The sequence below is a fragment of the Passer montanus genome, unplaced genomic scaffold (genome assembly GCF_014805655.1).
Source record: "Passer montanus isolate IOZ18808 unplaced genomic scaffold, ASM1480565v1 scaffold5, whole genome shotgun sequence".
Classification (NCBI taxonomy): Eukaryota; Metazoa; Chordata; class Aves; order Passeriformes; family Passeridae; genus Passer; species Passer montanus.
This window is the reverse complement of record NW_024369929.1, coordinates 3,432,436-3,452,688: the sequence shown is the minus strand read 5'-3', so window position 1 is coordinate 3,452,688 and position 20,253 is coordinate 3,432,436. Positions and strand designations below refer to the sequence as shown.

The following is a 20,253-nucleotide window of genomic DNA, read 5'->3' as shown; positions in this document are numbered from 1 at the left end:
TTTTGTGTGCATGGCTTCAAACTCTATCCTTTTCACTTCTCAAAACCAACTTTTTTTTAAAAGGCTGCATTCTGTATTTTGGTTTTACTTTGACTTCCTTAGCTTCTCAATGTTCTCCTGTTAATGAGGCCTCAAGAAAAATACTATTTCCCTAAAATTTAAATCATGCTGAATTATTGATCATGAAGTTGACTCCAATTTGTTGAGTGACTTTATCTACTTCTTAAGCAATGCTAGAATTCTTACTGCATTTATATATTTCACTTCCACTCTTTCCACATTCTGAATAAAAGTGGATGGGCCCCCCTGAATACCAAACCCCAGACATGAGGCTATTACCTTTGTCTTTCTCTTCTAATCTACTTACTCGTTTTTCTTAAAAATATAACTAAAAGGAATATCTCTTCACCAAATTCAGCTTCCTCTGGTTGCAAACATCTGCATCAAATTATTCTGCTTTTAAACAAAATTTAAGCCAATATTTATAACTTGGGTTTGTTTCAAATACTACCTTTCAACTGCAGTTGAAGTTACTCTTCATTTTAGCTGAGAAGTGTCTCTCTCTAACAGGTGTACCGAAAGGATCCATACATTAATGAAGAAGCATCCAGACAGAGCTACGTCTTAAAACAGCCAGCAATTAATCACCCAGTACAGAGACAGGAAAGAGACCCAAATCTGATCTATGAATCCCAGGCTCAGTATGCAGAAAAACAGCCGAGTAGGGATTATGAACAGTCAACATATAGGTATGACTCTACAAACTATGTAGATCAATTTTCTCGTGGTTATGACCCTCGCCTACATTATGATGACCGTGTGCCTCCCTATGAGGAGCACTGGACATATTATGAGGAGAAACAGCCCTATAACCAAACAAGAACAGCCTATGAAAACCAGCCTCCTAGGGATCTCGATTCCAGACAAAATCTAGAAGAGAGCACAGAACGCAGCTATTACCCAGCACAACCTCGTTTTGAGGAACCCCCTGCAATGAGCTACGACAGCAGACCTCGCTATGAGCACGCACCCAAAAACTTCAGCTTGCCACAAGTGCGATACGAAGATCAACACGCGGTTGGGTACGACGCCCACGGTCGATACAAGGCAGAAGCTCAGCCATACCAGTCAGCCATATCTCGGTCTCCTGAACCCAAGCAGTACTTTGATCCACACATAAGGGGCTATGAACAAGGTCCTCCTCAAGCTTACAATGCTAAAGCTGGACAGTATGAGCCTTCTCATAGCACTTCAGGTGTTTCTCTTCCCCCTCCCCCTTCATCACAAACCAAACCAGAAGTTTTGCCTTCCAACAGTAAACCACTGCCTACACCACCATCTCTAGCTGAGGAAGAAGAAGATCCAGCCATGAAACCACAGTCTGTGCGAAGTAGGGTTAAGATATTTGAAAGGAGAAGATCCCCATCTTTGGAAAAAATGAAGGATACGAGTGATACATCAACTGTCAAGGTAAGTCATTCAAGTTTTTTAGTTCCTGCTTTTTTGCAGAGACTACACTGCAAGAAGTAAAATATTATCTCAGAAACAAAGCTTTACTGCTTGTGAAATACTGCCTTTTAGCAACCTAAATGTGGTATGTTTTAAAAGCAGAACCTGAACACTTCTTGTGAATACTCTGCCAGAGGTCTTGTTATACTGGAAACTCCTCTAATTCTTCTTTTGCTAGTACTCGTATTTCCTTTTGGAGGAAGGGAAGGTAGTCTTAGTTTTCTTAATCATAAAGTGCTTTATCTTTCTAAATGTTAGAATTTAAGACAATATGCTGTGCTTTTCTTTTCAGCCTCCAGAACTAGCACCTAAGCCTGCACTCACAAGTGTGAGTGGTCCAAAACCAACTTCTCAAAGCCAGTATGAGCACGAGAAAACAACCTACAGGTAGATGCACAACCAATTAAATTTAGTTTTCAATATGAGTTGAAAACATATTCAGAAACATATCTTATTGCTTCAAATTGGAAACTGCAGAGAGGCATTGGGGTGTGTCAGTATGGTTTGTGTATCAATAGTAAAGCAGGGCATGAAGTCAGTCCTTGTGGGTGTGATTGCTGGGAGGTGGGGGAAAGATACAATGATTTCTGAGTGTTTTTGAGGAAGGAACTTAATTAGTGTCTCTGTTCTACTTTATTCTATCTTTAATTGACCTAATTAGAAAGCAAAACAGAAGGGAAAACATAAGGTATAAGAGAAATAAGGATTTTCTTTCCTTATGTATGTCACAACTGTCTAATTCCCATGCAATATACGTAAAAAGGCAAGGAGTACAATTATAAGAATTACATGTACATTACTTTATTCCTAGCTAGGTTGTAAAATAGAATTGTAATTTGGGCACTTGTGCTTGTTCAGCTGGGCAAGGCAACTGTGTATTATTGTTCTTGGTTAGGGCCCCAGAACCACAGAGACCTCAAGTGAAGCCACCTGAAGATATTGTGCGTTCCAACCACTACGATCCCGAGGAGGATGAGGAGTATTACCGCAAGCAGCTCTCCTACTTCGACCGCAGGAGCTTTGAGAACAAGCCATCGGCGCAGGTGCCTGCCAGCCACCACTCTGAGCCCACCAAACCAATACATTCACAGAATCAGCTCAACTTCAGCAATTATTCTAAGTAAGTTTGGGTTCTTGGGGTTTTTTAATTTGAAAAAGGAGAGGGGGCATCTAGGACTAAAAGAGAAATTCTGCCTGTGTTGAGTGGAGTTCAGGGACCTGTGGTGCTGAAATGAAATTTTGTATTCATGAAGTCTGAAGTTTCTGTTTAGGTGTAGCTTTAGTTTAAAAACACATACCTCTGTAACTTTTTATTTTAGTTTGTTGATCATTTTTGCAGGTATCAGGGTCTTCAACACGTTACTTTTACTTAATACTTACAGTCATAGAATTGTTTAGGTTGGAAAAGACCACCAAGATCAAGTCCAACCATAACCCAGCACTGCCAGGTCCACCACTTAAATCAGTCCCTAAATGCCACATCTACACATCTTTTCACCTCCAGGGATGGTGACTCCACAACTTCCTGGGCAGTCTGTTTCAATGTCCATCTTCCTTTCAGTAAATAAATAATTTCCCAGTATCCAACCTAAACTTCCCCAGCCCAGTTTGATGTCACTTCTTCTTGTCCTGTCACTTTCCACCTGGGAGATGAGGCTGATCCCCACCTGGCTACAATCTCCTTTCAGTGAGTTGTAGACTGGTATTGTCTCTTCTGAGCCTTCTCCAGGCTGAGCCCCCCAGGCTCCCTCAGCTGCAGCTCACGAGACTTGTGCTCCAGACCCTTCCCAGCCCTGTTGCCCTTTTCTGGACCTGCTCAATGTCCTCCTTGCAGTGAGGGGCCTAGAACTGGGCACAGCACTTGAGGTGTGGCCTCACCAGTGCCCTGTGCTGTGGGACAGTCACTGCCCTGGTCCTGCTGGACACACCATGGCTGGTACAGGCCAGGTGTCATTGGCCTTCTTGGCCACCTGGGCACACCTGGCTCATGTTCAGCTGCTGTTCACCAGCACCCCCAGGGCCTTCTGCAGCTTTCCAGCCCCTCTGCCCCAGCCCGTGGCACTGCATGGGTTGGTGTGAGCCAAGGGCAGGACCAGCCCTGGGCCTTGCTGAACCTCACACAGTTTGCCTCAGCCCACTGATCCAGCCTGTCCAGATGCCTCTGCAGAGCTTTCCTATCCTCCAGCAAATCATCTCCCACTTAATTTGGAGTCATCCATGGACTTACTGGGGGAAGTAAATCAATCACCTCATCAAGGTCATGGATTGTGTTCTGTTTATGATCATAAGCAGGACATAACAAAGTATTTTCTTAGTCTAATACAGTAGTGCTTACACATCTTTCAAAACAAATGTTTTGATTTATTCCAGTTCTGCATGCATTTGTTCTTGTGCACTTTAGCCATGTTTGACATTAGGAAACTGAGTCTTTAGGGAATATTGCTGAGGCCAGAATTTAATCTGGTGATGGAAACATCTGTTTCCTGTATTGTTTTGTTTCCTTGATTTGGAACATTTTGATACAGAAATTGTGTGAAAGCTCATACACAAATTTAGCACAGGTAAAGATCTGGCTGTTTTGGATGATACTTACACAAACTTTGTTAATACTCTCCACAGTTATCTAAATTTGTCTTGATTCTGTAAATTTGTTTTCAAACTGTAACAAGATGTTTGTAGATGTTAGTGAGAAAAGCTACCATGGCTTGCTGCATGCAGCCTGAAAATGGGGTAATTTTTGAAAGCTTTGGTTCTATTCCTACTTGAAACGTGGACTATTCAGGTCAAGCTGAATCTGGCAGTTTTAATGTAAATGAGGTCTTTAGAATGAAATAATAAACTAGTTAGCTGAAGTTTTGTAATGTCTGTGATCTTCCAGTGTTTTGTCTTGGTGACCTGAGAATGTTGGAATACTCCAAAAAGCTTGATAAGTTTTAAAGATTTCACTTCTCTTTTTTTTTTTTTTCCCAAAATTATGTCTGTGTTGGGTATCTGTAACCAGTTCTGGTTCTCAGGCTAGGATGCTTCTCATCCTTCCTTTTCACTTGCCCTGTTTCTTCTCTTGGAAAGATGAGAGCTTAGCTGTTCTGCTCTCTGGGCATCATAGGCACAGACCTAAGAAAACCATCCTGACTGGCCTCATGGTGGTAATTTTCAAAATTCCACTCTCACATACAAAACCCAGTGTTACCTACAGATGATCCATTTTGGTCTGTAGGCATGGACTGTGTTGCCATTGAAAATCCAAGCGATGCTTTGGGAGAAGTGTAATTGTGAGGATTGTAAAATTCTTCAGATGCAGAGCGTCCAAGGCTTTCATTGTACATTTGTTATTCTGCAGTGTTGTCGTGGTGAAAAGCATGAGAGACAGACACAACTATTGAATTTTTGGTGCAGAACAGCTCATGGTTGAGAGAGATTGTTCCATATTTCTACCTACTGCTTCTGTCTGCTGTGACACTTGTACTCTTTGGCTGCTCAGTTGTGGTTGTGTTTTGCTGGTGAGTTAGTGTATAACTTCAGGGCTTGTACATATGGGAGGGTGACCTCATACTGCCACAGAGAGGAACAAGGTAATACTGGTTTTAAGGCTGACAATTTCATGTGTCATATGGGACAAACATGTGTTGTGTTTTTGCTTTGTGAAAGAACGTAACCCTTAACAGCAAGGGACAGACATGGGAAAGAAAATTTGCCCAGGGTAGTCCAGTGCAAATAGACAAATACTAAAATATTAATGTAAGTGGAAAGAGATAAACAAGGCTTCTGCTCAGTAGGACAGTACTGGCTCCAGTACACTGCAGTGTCCTTGTGTGGAAACACAAACCAACTGCTGTCTTGAGAAAGCATTCATGTTTAGGACTCTCCTTTCACCAGCTTCCACATTGTTCCTGTTACTTGCTCAGTATTAATATTTTTTCCCAGTGAATTTCTATGGTAATGGCTATTCTGTGAATAAACTCTTCTAAAAATAAACAGGACTAAATTTGGATTATACAGGAACTGTTGATTATGCAATCTCTTGCTTCTGAATAATCTGTATAATGTATTCTGGGTACAGAGGACAGATTTTATTTATTCATGAGCAATAGCTACAACTTTCTTAGTGTTAAATATTAATGTGAAACATCAAATTATGTAAAGTTCTTTGCCACTGAGTAAGTATGGTGACAGTACGTATCTTTCCCACTACAAATTATTTTACTCTTTTATTTTGTTAGGGTTTATTTTCATAATTTAGCAAATTTATGCTGTTGCTAAAGCTGCTTTGTAGGGATAATGCCATATCTGCATGTTACAGTTGTCAGGAACTGTAGAATAAAGGATAGTTTCTCTTGATGTGAGAAAATAGTAGAAGTTGTAAATGGATGTGTTTCAGTGGATCTGATTGAAGCAATTTGAGGCAGATGCACATGTGGCTGAGTAGTGGATTTGTTGCTGCTTGGTTCAGTGTAGTTACCTGCTTTAGCTTGACGTGCTGCAGAGTGAGGTAACTGCAGATTTCTGTACTGAGTAGGGTTAAGAGGACTCACATGAGCAGCTGCAGCCTCAGCTGAGGAGGCAGTGAGGAGCATATCCAGACTGCTGAGTGTCTCTTAGCTCGGAGCTACTGAGCGTCAGTAAAGCACTTCTGTTGCACCCATAGGCCGGGTCCCACTGGTTCATTTCTGCTTCCTTTCAAATTAGAGTAGCAATTTTGTAATGAAGATGAAGCGGGAAACAGGTTAAAAAACAGCCTATCAATAATTAGGGGAAGTTCATTTACACCCTTGGAAGCTGTAAGGGATCACTGTGCTGCAGATCACTTTGGCTGCATACAGGTTCTGAGCAGCCAGGATGGGATTGTGCCTGACCCTTGGTGAGGAGCCTGTAGCAGAATGTGCTTCATACTAAACACAGCTTTGTGCTCTCCCTTCATCAAAAGGATGACCCTTCCCCATTTATTTGTTTCCTGGGATGCTGCCATGCAGTTCTGATCAGTGTGGAGCATTGGGTTTTTCCTGTGGGCTTTCACAGGGCTGCCCTCCCCTGGTTACTGTCTCCCTCTGGGAAGCAGTGATTTCAGGTGGGCACTCTTCTGATAGAGCAGCTGCTATCCACCTGGAATAAAGGAGTGAGCATGCAGTAATGACTTCTGTTGCTGGATAAATGGCTTGAGATAAAATCAGTGGGAATGGAAGCTTTGAGACAGATCTAAAATAATCTCTTTTTTTGCAGCTCTGGTTTTAGAGATATGTTCATGTAAATGTTTTTTAGATCACTGATCTTCTCATTCATGTGATCAAGTAGACTTTCCAAAAGTTACCAGCCTTTTCTTAGTTTCATAGTCTGCTCCTCTGAAGCACCAAGATGGTTGGTGTCTAGAATTGTTGCCTGTTAAATATTTAAGAGCATACAGAAAGTGAAGCAATGAGGGAAATCTGTCCTCATGTACAATGTATTTTTTTGCTACATGAAAGCAAGGTAAGTGTTAAAAATCAAGGGAAGCCATCAGTGTACTTTTGGCTCTCTGTCCCTCCTAGTATTCATGAACAGTTCCAAGATGTCCCTTTAGATACTTTGAACACAGCCAGAAGCATTTTATTGTGTGGGCTCTATTGGTTGAACTGACAGTGCTGGAGAAACAGTTGCTCTGAATGTGCCCTCAGTACATATCTGCAATACAAAAGTACAGTCATTCTCTGAATGCTATGACTGAAGAAGTTGTTTCAAATTAGACCATGTGTGAGGTTGTTAATTTCTTTCGATGTATTGAACAACTGTTTATACAAATTGTAACAAATGCCTGAGTGTACTCTCATTCTTACTTTTAATATCTGCCAATACAAGATCTTGACTACCTCCTAATTCACTGACCAAATCTCATATTGAATATGTGATTGTTGTGCACATGCATATGGTAAAGGTTTTGTCAAGAACCTCTCTGTGAATAGTGTCTCTGTTTCAACAACCTTGTCATATGACAGCTGCTAGGACTAACATAAAGAGTGTGAAGAAATAATATGCTCAAGATAGAATGACTATTTTCTTTCATTCTTCTATTGCTGTTTGCTTTGCCATCACCTAGATTTCTTGGCTCTTACACTAGCTATGACTACTTGAAAAGGAACATCAAGTGGTAAGACTGTTGTTGATGTGAGGATGTTTTCAGGTGTCCTCTCACTGTTACATTTCATCACAGGCATTATGTGCACTTAGAATTTGAAACAGACAAATTCTGGAAGTAAGCGCAATAAATATATTGCGGTCCAAAATTATTGGTGTTTGTGAAATCAGTCATTTTCTGAAGTAAACCTGTGGATAAACATTTCTAGCATAAGAAAAATGTTTTGAAAATAAGATTTTCAAGTTACAAACACAATGCACATAAAGCTAGTGAAGCTTAAGCTGATTACATTTCTAATTAAGATGGCATTGTTCAAATACTAGGTGTATTTAAAGAAGTTGTACCAGAATCCATTGTCCTGTTGGCTAATTATGCTTTTGAAAAAAACATCCCCAAAAAGAAGTGCATTTACATTTCTCTTTCAAAAACCCATGAAATTAGAGAATACTCTTTCATTGAAATTACTCCAAATGAAAAATTAATATCTATTAGGAAATTATGCAAATACACCTGAAATGTCATCTGCCTTTTGTTTGCCTTGGTTTGTGTTACTAATCTTCTAAAGGTCAGTGTTGTCTGAATCTCTTGTGCTTATCAATAAATGTTTTTATACTTGAGACAGGCTATTCAAGAAAATAATTTTTATAGGAAGAGATGGAAATCAGGTGATCATAGAAGACAAAAAATAGCAGTGAATGCGGGAGCTGTGAGGAAACGGAACATTCAAATGTTTGTTTTTTCATTCTATTTCAACAGGGGGAAACCAACTGATACTGAACCAATGGATAGACCTGTTGGTGAAAAACGCTATGAGCCAATCCCTCAAGTCACAACTCCTCCTCCTGCTCCTTCAGTCCAGTACACACAGCCACAGTCAATTAATAGCCCTGTCCTGTCTCTCCCAGCACACCACAAGCCTGCACTTTCTGAAGGTGAGCAGTTACCAAGCTGACCTTTGTGGGAACAGCTGTGGCTTCTCAGGTGCTTGTGGGGTTGCTTCAGCATGTCTGCACATGTAGCTCTGTTGTTCTCTAACTGAAATGTGGAATAATTATTATTGAAAATAGTTTTTTACCCTAGTGAGATTGAGTTTTATAAAATTATTTTGTGATTCTATCTGAAACCAGGTAGCTTCCAGGTGTTAGTAGTACCCATACTGTCTCAGCGGTCTCAGCAAAAATGAAGTAAAACTCCCTGTGCTTTGGACCAGAATTCTTCTGACATGAGTAATAGTTGAAGGCTTCTAAAAACAAAAGAAAAAGTTATTTTCACTTTCACATTGAGGGGATTGCCCAGTTCAATTGAATTTTCTGGTTTGTGCAAGTACACAATGGTATTTCAGTACTGATTTTCTGGGTTTGATAATGATATAAATTAGTCTAACCTTTTTATTGAAAGGTCATACTATTGTCTCCAACATGTTTAATGCAATGTTAGATAATTTTCCCAGATGTGCAAAAGACAATAGGAGGACAGATGATCTAAGAGAGTAAAGCTGAACCTGTGTGTATTTTATACTGAAGATTAAGGTTTGACTAAAATGCCTTTAGACATTTCTGGTGGTTACTAACAAGTTCAAGTATTTTCATTTTCATTGCAGTGAACTCTGTGTCTGACCCTCCTCCACCTCAGAATAAGTCAGCAATTTTCAGATCCTCTAGAGAGGACACTGTGCAGTCCACTTTTTACCCTCAGAAAAGCTTCCCAGACAAAGGCCCTGTGAATGGAACTGAGCAGATTCAGAAAACAGTCACTCCTTCCTACAACCGCTTCTCAACCAAGCCCTACACGAGCGCCGCGCGGCCCTTCGAGCGCAAGTTTGAAAGTCCAAAATTCAACCACAATCTCTTGCCAAACGAAGCTCAGCATAAACCAGAGTTGCCATCAAAATCTTCAAATTCTCCTCAACCAATTTTGAAAGCACACAGCTCATCGCAGCCTCCCGACTTTGAGAGTGGAATGGACACCTATGCTGTACAGGTCGACAAGCCTAAATATCAACCAAATAATGTTAATGCTGTGCCTAAAGCCATTCCTGTAAGGTAAGCTGCTGCTGCTCCTCTTTCCACTTGTACATCTATAGATCATCTGTGAAACCTGTGAATAATACAGCTTTTTTTTTTACTCTGATTCCAATTTCTGTTGGTGTAGTATTTGAAAGATTGATGCTGTGATTCTAAGTTCTGCTGAAGGATAGATACTTAAAATGTGTTCCATGTCCCTGTACTGTCTTGCATTCTGTTATTAGAAAGTGGCATGACTTTAACTTCCTATTTCTCATACTAAATTGTAAATTTTCTGGTAGACAGTAATAACTTGTCCTAGCAATCTATTTCCAGAAAAGGAATTAATTGCTAAAGATAGCTGTTGCACTAAATTGTATCTTTCATGTGCTTAGAGAGACCTCATGGAACTCATGAATAAGGGATACTTTAAAAATACTTATGAAAAGAGAAAGTAAATTTTGCAGTTGCATATTGGTGCTCTTTACTGTGAGACAAACCAGCAGCTGCTTAATGACAGCTCATGCTTGCCTAATATGCTTTAATGTATCAGAACTATGTCAAGAGCCACAGATACTGTTACAATCTTCAGCTATTTGCTTTTGCAGAACATACTTTATTAATATTTTATTTCAAGATAATCATAATGCCTTCAGCTATTTGCTTTTGCAGAACAGCGTTTTATTAATATTTTATATCAAGATAGTCAATGTGTGAACTAGACTTAAAATTTTGCTGTTTGTCCTATATGTTCTTAAGCACCTGAGAAATGTTTTATGCTAGGTAGTTCTGTAGACTGCTACGTTTGGAGTTACTGGTTCTTTGAGTAAAATTCTTTTGAAACTGTTCTGAAAACTTCATCAAGGTACCTTTAAGTTAGAAATTTCTCTTCAGTTATAGCCTGGCAACCTGGAAAAACACGTTGTTTTTTTTTTTTCTTTTTACAAGCTTTGTTTTGTATATGTAAGTAGAAGGGTTCAGTGTTGCTTGAATAAAAATTGTTATTCTTCTGATATTAAAGTCAGAATGGGGTTTTGGGCTAAAAAAATAAACTTTCCTATGTTATTTGCATTTACTTTTATGAAGCTGAATGTGTAGCTGGGGTAAGCTCTTTCTGTATAATGCCAGAAGCAGGCAGTTGGAAACACAAGATTCAGGTGGTGTGAATTCTTGCTTTAACTAATTGCTGAATGTTTTCAGAGTTTGTGAGATTTGGTGGTTTTTTGTTTGTTGGGGGGTGTCTTTCTTTGTTTTGGGGTTGTTTTTCTGGGTGGAATTGGGTTTTTGCCTTTCAGGAAGGAAATATTGATAAAACTGCTAGGCTTTCTGTTTTTTCAGCCCTACAGCACTTGAGGATGAGGAGGAGGAAGATGGACACACTGTTGTAGCCACAGCAAGAGGTGTATTTAACAGCAATGGTGGTGTATTGAGCTCCATAGAGACTGGAGTTAGTATTATTATACCACAAGGAGCCATTCCAGAGGGAATAGAGCAAGAAATATATTTCAAAGTCTGCAGAGACAACAGTATACTTCCACCTTTGGATAAAGAGAAAGGTAAAGCTGGCATTGTACGTTGTTCTGTTATTTAATACAATGATTTTCCAGCAAGAACAAAGCAGAATATGCAAGTAACCTTAATATGCTTCAACAGTTTTCATTTTGAGATTGTAGAGTGTTCTACTGAAAAGTCACTTGACTGAAAAATAATCTTGGGCTTTTCTTTACTGACAGATCTAATGTTCATATTTGTCTCTAAATTGACTTACTGAGTAGCTCTGCAGTGTAACTTTGTAATACTTTGAATGCATTTCACCAGTCAGTAACCGATTTTTCTTTCTCTTCACTCCAGGTGAAACACTTCTTAGCCCCTTGGTAATGTGTGGGCCTCATGGACTAAAATTCCTGAAGCCAGTGGAGCTGCGCCTGCCACACTGTGCGTCTATGACCCCTGATGGTTGGTCTTTTGCTCTAAAATCCTCCGACTCCTCGTCGGGTATGCTGTCCTCCCTCTGTCCTTTTGGGGCTTTTGGGTGCTATCGTATAATTTAAGTTATTTTGGCTAAAGGTGATGCTGTGTAATATAAAAACTCAATCATTGTATTTGTGTCAAACTCTCCCATTTCACTTTCATTACAAATGTCTTTCTTACATTTATTCATGGTGCAAATTCATAGCTAGAGCCATGATAGCAGAACAAGAGTAATATCTCCAGTCTATTCAATATTACCGTATTTTTCTATTCTGTCTTCTTTCTTGAGGACTGCTGCAGCTGAATACACTTGAAATGATAGTCGCACTAAAATTGAGAGGAAATGAATATGTACCTCTGATTGGCCTTTGTAACATAACTGGTGTTTGTCTGTTGCTTAATTAACCATATAGGACTCTGGCAAATCTTAACAATCTGCATGCTCATAAATCATGATTTAACGCTTGTTAACTGTTTCCATGTGTGCAAGTTGATGCTAACAATTCGGTCATTTAAGAAAACTATAGTGTTCAGTAAAAGCATTTACAGTTTATTCTAATGTAGCTGGTTTTTCCAAAAGACTTTTCTTGCTTGCTCCTACCTATCTCTCCTCTACTGCCTTTATCCAGAAGTCTCTGGTTGATAGTAAAAGTTGCAACTAGGTTGCAATTTTATTTACCTGTTCATTTTACCTCACTGTGGCTTTCTGGGATGAGGGAGAGAATGTATTGGCTGGAATTGTCAGTGAGGAGCCTAATTGAGAATTCTGGGCAAGTTTCAAGCAATTTCATGAAACGGCTGTGAGGTTACAGAGATTTAAAAAGGAATGTTTGCACATCTGGGGAAAAAGTCTTTTAAGATTTTATTCAGCTACTTTCAAAATTTATGGTGGAAGATTCAAGCCATTAATGTGCACATGTGATCTGAGTACTGAGTGAAAAATGTATTTCTGTATACTGCATTTAAGCCACCATGTAAGCATATCCTCTGTCACTAATGTATCTATCACTGTCAACACCAAAGCACTGATGCTTTGAAAGATGAAAGCATCAATCCCCTTCACGGGGAATCAATAATCTAGAGGTATTATTGGCAATAATTTTTAGTTGTTTTTTATAAGCTATTCTATGCATGTGTTGCATGCATCTATTTAACAATGTGTGTATACATGGCCGTGTTAAAACACGGGCTCATAAACGATAGGGTCCCAAAAGATACGACAACTATGTACAAAACCAACACAGCACTTCCTTTGTAACTAATAGCACCTGTTCATGAACTTACTTGAAGTGAAGGGAGAGGACTCAAATGATCTAAACAATAACTGAAGTTACTGAGACATTTTCCTCCCTTTCCAAAGTGGGATGTGTGTGTGCGTGCATGTGTGGGTGAAAGCAAGAGCGTGTATATTTAAACCCTAACACTTTCTGTACTGTAAATATAACACCACATTCTGTTAATCTGAAATGGGATGTATATCATAACATTGCTCTTTTGAGACAAACTTAAAAATTAGGCAATTCTGTCTTATGATATGTAAGTAGACCATACTGTGTCTTAAATAAATAATTGTTTTCTCTCTTTCTAAATTAGTTGGTTATGGGACTCTGATTCTTGGGGTGGCTTTATTATAACAATTTATACAATTCTGGGGTTTTTCTCTCTTCAGTCGTCTGCTCTACCTCATCTTTTCTCAATGTATCCATGTTCTGTCCTAAAAGTGACATTCATTTGCACTTACTAACATCCTTTCTGCCACATTTAAGCCTCATACATTGGTATTTTACTGTTAAACCCCTGCAAAAGCTTAACTGATTCTGGTATTAAAGCTGACTGGGAAAAAAATTTGCCTTTTATGGCCACATTGATTAGAACATAAAAAATACTGAGTGATCTCTTTATTTTCCTTTTCAAAGCAGTTGTATGGGAAAATATGGGAAAAACATCCTCAATAGCTATGTATCCTTACTATGTATTAGAAGGAAGGGTTGGAAACAAGTCTGCCTGTCTCATGTGCAAGACTGGGACCCGACCGTCTTACAGTCCTCTTCTACCCTTTTAATACATTTGGGCAATGAGTTCTGAATGGAATTTCCTGAATCTATAAAAGGAAAAATTCTCCAGCATTATCGAGGTTTTTGAATGAAATAAGCAGTCTCAGCTGGTTGCAGTAAATTTGTTTGTGTTCTCTGACTATACACCGGCCACTTCTATTCTTGTCACTACGTTAGATGTTGCCATCACTCAGTGCATTGTGTACTTCATTTTGTTTTCATGAGTTCAAGAAAGTTACGTGGAATTTGTATCATTCTCACTTAATATTGAGGTCTCAGGTGTTTGCTCAGGTGTGTGGCTGGGTTCTTTAGCTTGTTACACGTTTCTCCTCAAAGCAGATTTATTTGGCCAAGCTATTTAATGTCATTTATCTGAAAGGCTTAAGAGAAATTCAGTGCATTTTTCACTTTCTGCCATAGTGGGATGATCACACGTTTTGTGTAGTGGCAACACTTAGTAGTGATTGTAGTTGGGTAAATGAAGAATACTGTCTCCACTTAAGAGAATTGACTGTGCAGAGGGAATGTAACCTTTGGTCTGGTGAGATGGCAGCTGATATCTTGCTGTAGCAGATTCTTACCCAGAATCTTTGATCATGAGTAGATAAGCTCTGTTGTAAAGATTTTTATGTACCAATGAACTGGAATACTTTTAGTATTTCAGGCTTTTAAACACATATACGGGATGTAGCTGCAAAATTACTACAATCCTGTCTTCAGTTATTTTCATCATAGAAAATAAAACTACCAATGTGTCATGGTGCTTAGTTACAACATGACTTCTGATTTGCCTCATCTGTGCTCAGAACTTTTTCAAGACACTTCAAATGCATCTTACCCACATTAGCTTCTAAAATTTCTTTTTTTTTCTTTTTATTTTGTCAGTGGCCAGTGAACACCTGATTCACTGTTAATAAGTCTCAAATGGAAAGCACTGTGTTGGTGCTGTAGAGTAGTATGAGTGATATTTACCAGTTCCTGAATGCCACAGCATCTGTTTTGAATATCTGACCTTATCCTATGTTATATGAAAATGAAGGGATTTTTTTTATTAATAACATGCAAACTGCAGGGTTTTTAAACCATCAAACAAAACAGGAACAAAGGAGAAAAAAAAAAAGAAAAACCAAAAGAGGTGTTGCTTCAGAACTTAAAAGCTCCTGTCCAAAAGCTTGGTTGTTTCAAGATGTACACTGTGTGACAGCAGATACTAAACACCAGCATTGTGTTTTCCTCCCACAGGTGACCCCAAAACCTGGCAGAACAAGTCTCTTCCCGGGGATCCAAACTATCTTGTTGGAGCAAACTGTGTCTCAGTCCTAATTGACCACTTCTAAATATTAAGTTAGCTGACTGAGTAAATAATATGAAACTGAGATGGACCTTACATATAAACTGAACCACTCTATCAAGTATTAACTGTTCTATAAGTGATAATGGATCTTAGTGTTTAAGCATCTTGCTTTAACTAACAATGAATTAGCAAGTACACTCTTTGAACCATGGTCACAATACATGCCACAAGCAGGGAGTGTACAGGGGGAGCAAGGTGGGGGTTTTGCAGGTTCTGTATGCTTTGGTTTGGTTGTTCTTTTGTGTTGGGTTTTTTGTTTCTTTTTTGTTGTTTCTTTTTTTTTTCTTTGTTAAAGGACACTACTAGTATTTTGTTGTTATCTGAAAGTACCAATGAAACTATACACAGAGGAACTAAATTTGTTTCATACTCAGTGTCAAAACCACAGATTTTGGCCTGCATTTTTGCAACTGTGTGTTTTTAACACACAAGACTACCTTTTGGTCTCTGGTTTTTAAATGACTTTTGGTGTACACGTCCAACGAAATGGCAGTCAGCTTGGGGTAGCACAGTTCAGATGTTTTCCTCTGCTGAGAGGTAATGCAAACACATCTACTTGCTGTATATGGAAACATTGTCCTGAGAACAGGGGGGAGGGGGAAAAGCATGTGGGATGACTATGGTTCAGATGCCTCTGTGGATTTGTAAATTAACCACATTATTACAGACCTATTAACCAGCAGGGATGCCTTACCCTCATGTTTTTAATAGTCTTAGCTCTCATAGTTCTCTGTATTAAGTTTGTATGGCTTTTGTGCTTACTTAGATATTATATCATGAGAGACTGGGGTGGGGGGGAACAACAACAAAAAATTGTGAGTTTGGTTTAGAGAACGAGCGTTGTTTGTGTTCATCAGCCAGAAGAGAACCAGAAGAAAATGATGGTATGTTTTCTGCTATGCATTTGAAAATTTATAGATGTTATAGACCGCTTGTATATAATGCGTGCATACCACTTTTGTTTTTGGTTTGTAAATTAACTTTTATAAGCTTTACCTTTTTATATATATAAATATATATAAAAACAAACGAAGTTTCTTAAGGATATCTTTGTATTCTCATACCTTTTGAGCCTTGAACTTTGACATCTGCAGCAATAAAGCAGCATTTCTACAATATACGAACGAGGACATTTTTTAAAAATGCACAAAGTTGTTACCTTTTAAAGTGCTGCATTTAAAGAATATAACTCGGAATTCTCTACTTTGATTAAATTCTTGAAAAGTATCCCTACTGTAATTTGTCATAAGGATGCTGTACTATGTGCCCTGAAATGTATTTTTTTACTAATAGACAATTTATTACGGCACAATGGCACTACTACTGTTTAGATAATATACCACTGCATTCTGTTAATGAGTTATTAGCTATTCAGGTGTGGCTGATTTTTTTTTTCTCTGCAGTTATTAAAATTACACGTTTCTAAATATACAGAATAAAACCGTTTTTAAAATAATAAAGATGATTGTAGTACCTTATTATTTCTGAAATGCATTTATGTGTACCTAACACAATTTTTATTTTACTTTTTTCTGTGTAAGTAGACAACTGGATTCTGTTGTATGTTCATATGTGTAGTAGAACTCCTTTGTGGAGTCAGTTGGAGCTGTCTGCAGCAGGGCTTCTGAAATGATGAACTCCAGTGTGGATCCAGGATCCACTGGGATTACTCAATACAGCCAGGAGTGGTAGATTTCTCTCTTGGCTCATTGTGTTGGGCTAGTTTACCTGTGACACCTGCTCTTCCAAAAACCTTGGTAGTTTTTTAGCACTATTTGCACCCAGTATAGCTCTACTATTTTCAAGTTATTCCTACAGAATCCCATAACCTGTTTGGAGTATTCCATGGCTAACTACTCTCATTCTGTCAGGGAAAATAAGTTCTAAAAGATTTTTTTCAAATGCTGGGAGACAGTGCATAACCCTGATGTTTCCTCTCTGTACTTCTACTTACAAGTAAGTTTTGTTTCTCAGGCATGACTTAGCTGAGAAGATTCACTTACTGTTGTTCCTGTTCCTCCTCATGGCTTATCTCACTCACTAGCAGAGCATGAGACACTGGAAGGTCCTTGGTGTAGGGTAAGCACTACTTGGCAAAACAAAAACATCAGTGTTATCAACGGTGAGGTAAGGGAGTTCAAAGCACAGCACAGTACCACCTGCTAAGGAGAAAATCAGGTCTGTCCCAGCCAAAACCAGCACCGTGTGAAACACTGCAGGAGGAGTCAGTCACACTTGAGGCACCCTGGCATTCCTGCATGGACGTGGTGTTCCTTTGTGTCCTGGGCATCCTGAGTCCAGCGTGCTGTGAGGTGTAACTGTCCTGTGGTGATTTTACTGTAGTGATCCAGATCACATCTTTCTGCTCTTCTGTTTTTAAAGAGCATAGGGTTATGCCTTTCTGTCAAAAAGAAAAAAAAAAAATACCCAACAGCTTTTGCTCTGTTTTTGTTTCATAAGTGAGATGAGAAACTGATGCTGTTCAAAAATGTGGCAATTCTATACTGCAAAGCAGCCTGTTGGATAAATTGTCTTTTGCTGTCTGCCTGTAGGAAGGTTTGTCAAAGTCTCTAATGTGAGCCATGTGCATGCCTTCTTTCTTGTTAAATCCCATTATTTTGGGTTAAAACATGGCCAGTGAGAATAACTAGACTAAAATAACACATTTATTTTAAAGTAGTAGTGGATTTGAAATCTTTATCCTTGCAACTGGGTGCATTCCTTATATATTTTATATAGGCTAGGCTCTGCAGGAGGTGAGTTCACCTGTAACATTTTAATATTGTTTCCACTTACTGTTTAATGTGAAGTTCAAAAACTGCTCTCAATTGTCTCAGTGATGCTCTGGTCAACTCTGGCCCTGCAAATTGTACAAAAGAGTTAAAGATGTAAATCTCAAGTCTTATGTTCATTTTTAACAAGGGCCTTCAGTGTTAGAAACAGATGTGGGATGCAGAATGGCTGTTTCTCTGTGATTCAGAGAATTTTTTTGTTTAAAATATTTTTATTATTATTTTTATTTTTTCAAGAAAAGTAGCAATACATATTTAGTGATACATACACAAACAATTACATCTATAAAAGTAATTAATTCCTACCAGCCTGGGTTAGGTGAAGAAATTCAGCAATGGTAGGGTATGGTTGAAGATTCTCTGCTGCAATGAAACCTGGAATATGTGATGGAAATTAAAGCCATACAGCTTTGGAGAATAGATGCTGGTAAGCATATCTGAAAAATGAGTTCTTAGTGTCTGAGTCACTTGAGGAAGGCATTTGTAGAAGCCTTGCTGAGTGCTGTGATGGTCTGGGTATGTATGGACTTCTCTGGCTCCTGGCTGCATCCATTGGCAGTATCAAATTATTGGGTAAAAAAATCTCCAAACTGTGCCTTGTGATCTTGTAAGCAAGGATCTGAGAATAAATACATTTAGTGTCACATTGTCTTTACAGTATTCTGCACCACTTGTCTGTTCTGCACAAAAGTTGATGAGCACAGTAGATAGGCTGTGAAAATAAATGACAGCCTGTTAAGGTAAGTGCTGGTTGAAAACACTTTGGTTAAGGTATTAGTTTCTAAATTATATTAAAAATAAGCAATGTTTTCTCAGAAAAATTGTGGCCTACGTCTCTTTCAGCTTTTTGGGGCTTGGAATTTGGGGGAAGATCTAAAAGGAACAGGCTGTACAATTTAAGGAAAATGAGATTAGGTATTTAGTCTGATAGGTTATTTTTATATCTTTGCACACTAATGGTGATAGTAAACAACATACATTTAAAAGCCTTGCCAAAGATTTAGGTGATCTTGCCAAGAGTGAAACCTGATATTGAAAATTATTCCTTGTAGAAAGAAGATGATGAGAAATGTCTTTGTTAGAAGGATCATTGATAATACAGAGCCTGATAGTTTCACTGTTATACCACCTATCCTGGAAGTTCTCTGACTGCAGTCATTTCCCTCCTAATTATACTTCTGTACTTCCTGAATTAATGACCAAATAGCTCACATTGCGAAATAAAGAGGTGAGAGAATTAACTACATTGGTGATACAGAAGTTTACATATTTATTAACTGAAGTAGCATGTTAGTAAAGCAGTACATTGGGGAAATCAGCTTACTGCTCAGGAAATAGTTGCTTAAAATTAAGATTTTTACTAATTTTTTCAGCTTGTCTTGTCTAAAAGCTGTGTAAAGGCACAAGATACATGCACATGCAGAACTTACTGTATATGAAATAATGCTATGAAATGAGCTACATAAACAATAACCTACTGCCCCTGTAGAACAGACAGCCTCTTGCAGAAGGAAGAGTTGCAGCCCTTTTCCTGACCAGCAGTGGCAGTCCCAATACTGCTGCAAGTATTGGCAGCACTTTTTAAATTTCTATCAGCAGCACACTGAAGGTTTTTATAGCCCTTCATACGTCTGCTGAGAATGCAGCAGCAATGAGAGCGGGCTTGCATATCTTTCAAATACATTTCATATACAGACTTTCATTTTTTCTTAATAATTGACATCTTCATGGTTCTAGGCAGTTTTGAAAAGGCAATTCAGACATAAGCTATTGCAGTAATATCTATGCAGCTGTGTCAGTCTCACTGAAATGAAGCTTACTTGTTCCCCAGCCCATATGTGGGACTTGCTGGTATAGAAGCCTGTGGGGTTTCAAGAGGCTGGAGACTTTTCTGTTCTGGTGGCATTTAAATATCATTTCCATATATTAAATTTCCATTATTTAATGGGCATAAATGGTATGGAGTCTTGGCCTGTGATGGTAACAGCTGCCCAGTTTTAAACCATGCCAGTAAGAGGAGAGAGCAGATTTTCACAAATGCTGAGAATTATCACTGGGCAGGAAGAGTTTCCTGAGAGCCCAAAAAGCTGCTGCTGCTGCCGCAGTGTTCTGTTTAACAACACCCCAACCCCAAAAAACACTGGCAAAGTTCCTTGAGGATATGTTTTCTGATAAATTTGCCTATAGAATTCAGAAGTGTCTGTCCCCCCAGTGAAGGTGAGGGAGGCTGGCATTGCTCAGGGGGCAAGGAGCTCAGAATTTCCCTTTCTGCAGTGTGAGAGTAGGTGATGAGCAAGCACAGAGTCTGTTCACAAAAGTGTAAAACATTTTGTTTAAATGAATAGCAAGCACTGTTCTGACATACCCATAACTTTCAGCATATTTTGTTTCTCCTTTCTTTTGATAGGATGGTTAGAAGTTTGCTGATGACCTTGCTCCTCTGGTCTGTAGGCAGTAGCTCTCT

At 38.8% G+C, this 20,253-nt stretch overlaps 1 protein-coding gene across 6 annotated transcripts in view; it reads left to right on the top strand.

The window, feature by feature from the left end:
- The window catches only part of TJP1 (tight junction protein 1), a 157,578-nt gene extending 141,121 nt beyond the window's left edge, over positions 1 to 16,457 (top strand). For 3 of the 6 annotated variants that reach the window (XM_039722786.1, XM_039722789.1, XM_039722790.1), the window contains 8 exons: positions 571 to 1,470; positions 1,802 to 1,896; positions 2,405 to 2,629; positions 8,372 to 8,547; positions 9,216 to 9,657; positions 10,957 to 11,174; positions 11,470 to 11,613; positions 14,886 to 16,457. In XM_039722786.1, the coding sequence (XP_039578720.1) occupies positions 571 to 1,470; positions 1,802 to 1,896; positions 2,405 to 2,629; positions 8,372 to 8,547; positions 9,216 to 9,657; positions 10,957 to 11,174; positions 11,470 to 11,613; positions 14,886 to 14,980 (2,295 nt within the window). In that variant the 3' untranslated portion in view covers positions 14,981 to 16,457. The remainder of the gene's footprint in view (positions 1 to 570; positions 1,471 to 1,801; positions 1,897 to 2,404; positions 2,630 to 8,371; positions 8,548 to 9,215; positions 9,658 to 10,956; positions 11,175 to 11,469; positions 11,614 to 14,885) is intronic. The other 3 variants (XM_039722791.1, XM_039722788.1, XM_039722787.1) reach the window with 2 other exon arrangements.
- The last annotated feature ends 3,796 nt before the right edge of the window (positions 16,458 to 20,253 follow it).